Source organism: Parus major, chromosome 1A, assembly GCF_001522545.3.
Source record: "Parus major isolate Abel chromosome 1A, Parus_major1.1, whole genome shotgun sequence".
NCBI classification, from domain to species: domain Eukaryota; kingdom Metazoa; phylum Chordata; class Aves; order Passeriformes; family Paridae; genus Parus; species Parus major.
The window spans coordinates 61,054,114-61,060,852 of NC_031773.1; the positions used below are offsets into that span (position 1 = coordinate 61,054,114).

A 6,739-nucleotide genomic window follows, 5' to 3' on the forward strand; every position below is an offset into this window, starting at 1 on the left:
GGGGGGTAAGAACTAACACCTAAAGCCTTCAAAGCTCAATCTCACCAGTCTTAATTTACCAGGTTATCAGATTTTGTTCTCATCATTCAGAGCTCCAGGATCTCAATAGCTGAGCATCCAAAGTTTACACAGAAAGAATGTGTGTTATTCTCTCATCAGTTCTCCATTTCCACACTAAAACAGTGAGGACTCATAAGAGCATCATGACAACAGCACATTTGAATAGATTATAGAACAGGAGTATAAATATATCAAGAGGAAAAAAAAAGCAATTATCATGTTCATTAAATTTGAAACACCCTTCTGTTCATGACTCCTTTATTTACTTGCTGTAAGTGGTAATATCCACTCACAGAGCAGGTGCTTTGTTTCTTCTTTCCACACCACCCTAAAAGCAATCCAGATATAATCAATGAAGTTCTGTATCATACTCCACTTTCTTAAGGGAAAAATCAGACTAACTCTGTATTATTAATTCACAATAATTTCTTTCCCTAAAAATACAGAAAAATCATATTTTCATTTGTTTCCACTGCATGTTATTCTGAAGCTCAAAGATCTTAATGCATCTCTTATCAATATAAATCCATCTGAGAAATCTGATTTATTACAACTGAGGCCCCAGTCTGATAAATTCCAGGTTTTAACAGGAAGCAATGGACACACCAACAGGACAGTTCAGTCTGCTGTCAAGCTTAAGGTAACTCTTCACCCTCAGATTACTAAGTCCTTACACCAAGCTCACATCCCAGGATAAGCTGACCTTCAGGACATCTAGTCAGCCTGAAAGAAGAATAACTAAAAACTTGAGTGAAAAGAAAAGGGTAAAATACTTCACAGGCTTCCAAGAGGCTGCCTACTTCCTCTGTTTAAAGAATATTACTTGTCCCAGCTGTTTGTGTTGCCCCACCACCTGGAAGCTAGATTCAACAGTGTATTAAAAAACCTACCCAAAAAAAAGTGATCTGAATTATTCCATAACTGATTTACTTGGAGCAAGCTAAGAAATGCTCTAGTGAACCAGCAGAGCTGCCAAGGAGACAAACAGTGTGTGGGTGTAGTGACGTTCCTCATTGATACAACAAATACAAGCATAATTCAGTCTAATTCCTCCTAAATTGCTTTAAATGAAAGATCTTTTGTAGCACTGGAAAAACTGGCAGAATTGCTGACACACAGTTCTATTCTTCAGGCTAAAATCACAGATCTGTGTATCCACACAGGTGGATAAACAGAAGGAAATCCCTGATTCCGTAAGAAACCAGAGAATGCATTTTCTCTGTCACCTCTATTATTTTACAGCTCCTCCAAGCAGAGACCCTGTCATGAATTTCATTACATTCCAAAATCCGTGGCTGTGAATGAACTGGGTTTTTTTTAAGAGGGAAGATACAGCCTCCAGCATGTAAAACAAATACAGCATGAAACACATATAAACATGAGCAACAGAGGGGCCTTTTCTACATTTGAACAATCCAAAGCATTACAGTCTCCTTTTTTTGCTGCTGTTTTTTCCAAGAGCCTTGCTACTATTTACTGTCTCAAGAAAAAGCCATAAACTTCATATCTCATCTCATTCAGACATCAAGGGATCCAAACCCTGGCAAGCAGTTCTGTGACCAGAGTTTGTTTCTTATTATTTACATTTCTGAAGGACAGATTAAACATTTTAATATACCATGAGATCTCTTTTTTTTCCTGTACACTGAAGCTATTATGTATCCTGAGTGCCAGTAGGACACATCTCTGGAGCACTTCTAGGCTTCTTTCTAAGCTGCTTTGCCTCCCTTTCTATCTTCTAGTATCAGTTTTAATACACACTTTGTATTATCAATCTAATATATTAACGTATTAACTAACTTCAAACCTCTCCTCTTCAGACAAGTGCTCAGAATTAAAAGACACTCATAAATCCCACAAATCAAGACCAACCCTTCAAAGTCTCATTCAGGGCTTTACAGAAACTCTGAGTCTTCACACAAAGATGTGCTGAGCAGCAAAAGCAGTCTTGCCTCCCATTCTCATTAGGAACTGGCGTGATATAAGGTGCACACCCAATCCAACAGCCCTTATAAACAGGGAAATACCATTAAAAGGTAACCCCTTTATGGAACAGCACCCCACGCCAAACCTGCAAGCAGCAGGAATTTAATCTTCTGCTGTTGCAACAGTATCAATTCTTACTACCTCTGGGCTAATTCATGAAAATTCAGAAGTTCAGTCAATGGGTATTTGACACAGCTTTTTTGCTCGGTCTTCTTCTAGCCAGTCTACCCACATAAATTAACCTGTAGTTTTATTTTTGCATTTGAAAGTTTTCAGGTTTCTAAACATGCTACATTCAGATTCCTGGGCTTTCCTCAGGAATGAGATGTGACAGTCATTTCCTTTCAGGAGAAAGGAAGATGAAAGGACTTAGCTTTTCAGCACACCAAGTTGAGGTACCTGACAGGTTCTGCAGAAACATTTTGCTGGATCAGCAACATCTTTGCTGAATCACCCAGCAGGAAAAGTGTGCAAGAGCATCCATTAAAATACAATCAGTTAGTGGTAACCTTACCTTCCCGAGTTCTGAAGTCATCCTCAAGGAATTTATTAAAATTGCCACACAACCCACAGGTCTTATTATAGTGCTTTTCTTGAAGGAGTATCTGAATGTTTCCACTGGCATCAATCTTCACCACAAAGCCATGCTCATCACTGGATATTTTATAATAACCTGCCTCCTTCTCTATAAATATACCATTGGAGGCAAAAGGTATGGAAACTCTGTGGAGAAAAAAACCCAGGAAATTCTCAGCATGTGACTCACAGAACCCATCAGGTTGTTTTCTCCTAGAATTATAGTTCCTACAGGTACCTTTTGTCTTCCTGCATCACAACTCCATCTAAAGAGACACGAAGACTGAAATATTCTCCAAGATACAAAGAGAAACCAATTCTGTCCCCATCCTGGTAATCACCTAAGGAGATGAGACACACCAAATATTTTTAGTTCTGAGACTGAGGAGAACAATTTGTAGTCAGTAAAAACTTATTTTAAACTATGACCAACAAAGAACAGTTATTAGTGAATATAAAAACATCTGCCAAAGCAGTTGGTATGAATGTCGCAGTTTCAGTACAGATATCATCACTTCTATGCCCAAGAATAACTCTGCAGAGGCCTATGCTAATTCCAAGGCCTTCTGTCCCAGAAGGTGGGATTTATCTTACTGGTATGGTTTAGAATATAGATAAAATTAGTTCTAAAGGGTTATATAGTTCTTATTCCTGGATTCAGCTTTAACTTGGCAACATCTCCAAATGAAGATGAATTGAAAAATTCAAAATTAGTAAAGGTCTTCCCCTTTTTAGTTGGAGTAGTATGAAAATCCCTGTTTCTCAGCAGCTTATTTATGTGTGATCTGCACTACCAAGGGATAACAGAAGCCCCAAAAGTAATCCCACTTTCCAAAACAAGCCAAAAAAATCCTAATACAACCCACAAACAGATGAAAAAAAAACCCAGTCAAGACCTCTTTTTATGCAGTGGTCCATCCTAGCTGACAAAGGGGAACTATTTATCTTTTTTTCCAGTGATGGAACCCAGCTCAGACTCACCCAAGAGCGTGAAGGAGTGCTTGTGGCAGTCTCCAGCAAGGAGGTAGCTGCAGTCCCCAGCAAAATTGTACAAGGAACCATCAAATGTTCTGATGTGATCATTCCCAAAAAGGCTGCAACGGGCAACTGATGACTCCTGAAGTGAAGCACCTGATAACCCTGAGTATCAAAACACAACATGAACTTGCAATGTAAAGCAATAATTTTGCAGTTCAGGAACTTCTCTGCTGGAATTTATGCCCATTGGGATCCTGGTAGCTTCTAGACAGACTGTAAGCCTGGCATGGCAGTCCATAGGATCACAGCTTTTTTATTATTATTAGATGCATTACTGAAATGCCTTTTTTTTACTTTCTTTCCTCCAGCCCAAACCTTTCATGGGTAATTTAAATCCTGATCCTTTGAGGAATGCCATGTGCTCATCTGTACCTGCCTGCAACCCCCCTGAAGCCTATTGGGCACTAGGAAAGCTCCGTATTTTATTCAGTCAAACATCCCTGACTTCAGGGAGTGTTTGGGACTCAAAACAGTGCCTGTTTCAAGGTAAACAGACAAAAGGAATTACTTTTTTGATGCCTTCAGCATGGTGAGGATAATCCCTGAGTCAGTACAAAAAGGGGAAGGAGGGCTCATATCTCACCAAAAAATAGTGAAATTATATTCTAGTCCAAACCTGTTTTCTTACCTGTGGTTACAGTGGCCAGCAGAAGGTTTGTTTGCAGCACTGTCAAGAGGAGCATCTGTTAAAAAGCAAAAAGAGACAGTTTAGAATACTCTTAGTTTGAGACACAGTCTGTTTCAGAACTCCTCATCATCTTCTATCCTTTCTTTATAAAGAAAATTATTATTGAGGTTCTGCAACATTTCAGAAGGCCATAATCCATGCAGACAGTTGAGGTAATTCAGTTGCCCTCCATCCTGCTTTAACTAGGTAATCAAGGAGAGTTATTAATTATTCTTTTCCCCCATTTTCACTTCTCATGGCAGAGAAATGCAAGCCAACACAGACACATATTACAGTTCTCCTCAGTTAACACTCTGCACACAAAGCCCTTTAACACACAGCATTATTTCTCAGCCAGCCTGATGTGGAGAAGCACCCCAGACTGGCTCAGCCAAGCTGGCTCCAGTAGAAGTCATCTCTGCAGCACAAGATTTCCACCCAAACATACACAAAGGGAAAGAAAAAATAGACAGGTTTTGCACCAGCCAGAAGGTTTGCTTGGCAGACCACTGTAGCCACATAATCCACTGATTTCAGGGTGATAACATGCTTGAGATAAGAAACTAGAAGGAAAGGGAGGAAATCACAGAGATTAGAGATCCAGGGTGAAAATTTTCATTCAACAAAAACAGTATTAGCATTGCCTCCTCCTTTCCACAACCAGAATGTCAGTCTTTGTTTTCCATATGTCTATAAACTACCTCCAGGATGTCTTAAAAAGTAATAATTAATAATAGGATAATAGGGTCATGCAGATGGTGAACTACATGGGTTCTGTGGCCAAACATCAACAGTTAAGTGTGTAGGGAGATCCATCTAAGGGAATTAATTTCAGTGATCATATAAACAACTAGAGAGGCTTAAATATACCAAAGTCAACATATTATATATCTTCCAAAAGACCAGACACACCTTTTCCTAAAGGAACCTCAATTAAAGACTAGATTGTATTTTGCAAAGACAAATTGAGATTTCAGGTATAGACACATACTTGTTATTGCTCTTAATTATGTAGGTCCAACTCACAGCCACATAAATAAACACAGAGTTTGACTTATTTACACAAGACAGGAAAAGAAAGATCTATTCTATAACTCAGTCAAATATAATGCTGCAAATCCCAAACTGGGATAAGGCTGCAAGATATCTCAGAAGTGGCAACTGCATGGGAATGACACTACAAAGAATGGTGAAGAAAACAGTAGGCATTTATTATTCTCAGATAACATACTTTGTAATCATATACTTGTAATCAATACTACTGTATTTTTGTTGCATGCACAGTGTTACAGTGATGAACCACATACTGCTGTTCTTTAACCCTTTTGGTTTACAAAGCAGGCAGTGCAAAAAGGCAAGGTGTAAATCCCTTCCACCTCCCACTCTGTTCTGAACTGCAGATGGAGTTTCCCCCCAATTTTAATGGGTTTAATTTAGAAGCAGGTGCCACTAACAAATCAGAATACAATCCAGTAAGATCTGCCAGTACAAAACCCTCTACAATTTTATCACTGGCTTAATTAAAAATGAATGTACCTTTTTCTGTGCGAGACTCCTTTTGCACATGAGCAAGAAACTCCTCCAGTTTCCACCTACAATATCATTGTTCCCCTGGTGCCTCAAAAGTCAAGACTGCAATGGCTTTGGTCTGAAATCTCTTGTTTTTGTACAAGCCAGGAACTCTTGTCTATTTAAGAGGAAAGATAAAAATGCGGACGTCACATCCGCCTGATTCTCAAGACAATAGATTAAATTGCTATCGTGGAAATCAGGCACTCTTAATTGCCAGGAAGGTACAATGAGGGGAAATAGTTTTAAAACCTGACAGATAAAGTCTTTGAAATACATTTCACATGTGTATGTGTGTCAAATCTCACTGACTGAGCCAACAGGCAGCTTATTTATTTGACAGAAAGTTATTCAAAAGGAATAGTAGGATGCTCCACACTTCAAAGGCCACAGAATCATTAAGCCTTTTTTCTTAAACAACTGCTTTAAAGGATAAAGAAAAATTCCGAGCTAGTAATGCCCTGGTTTTATTCTCTAGGTGCAAATATACTTGAATTTTGCCATCTTCTATCAGAGCAACGCATTTGATCCTTGAAATGTTCCTCTGGAACAGCATATGGTAACAAGCTAATCCTGCACTGCCTTGTTTGCAGAGTGAGCACCAAATTCATGGGCACATGAGCAAAAACACACAAAAAACACAGTTTGTCAAGTCTTACTTGACTTTCCATGTCCCATTCCTCATATTTTCAATCTCTACTATCATGAACAAAGGCCTTAGGAGGCAACACATTGCACTGACTGGGAATTGTTCTCTCCTCTTGGAACCAGCTGCCACATCTCAGCAGGTCCTTCCTAGCCCCTAGAGCCTGAACATGAGTGATCCCAGAAAGACATTCCCTA

General features: G+C 39.1%; 1 protein-coding gene across 1 annotated transcript in view; it reads right to left on the bottom strand.

Moving 5' to 3' along the window:
* The window catches only part of VWF (von Willebrand factor), a 127,200-nt gene extending 121,212 nt beyond the window's left edge, over positions 1–5,988 (bottom strand). Inside the window, exons 1-5 of the mRNA XM_015628568.3 lie at positions 5,864–5,988; positions 4,289–4,343; positions 3,604–3,762; positions 2,861–2,963; positions 2,561–2,769 (exon numbers count right to left, since the gene is read on the bottom strand). Coding sequence (XP_015484054.1) covers positions 2,561–2,769; positions 2,861–2,963; positions 3,604–3,762; positions 4,289–4,343; positions 5,864–5,893 — 556 coding nt within the window. The 5' untranslated portion in view covers positions 5,894–5,988. The remainder of the gene's footprint in view (positions 1–2,560; positions 2,770–2,860; positions 2,964–3,603; positions 3,763–4,288; positions 4,344–5,863) is intronic.
* Between the last annotated feature and the right edge of the window lie 751 nt (positions 5,989–6,739).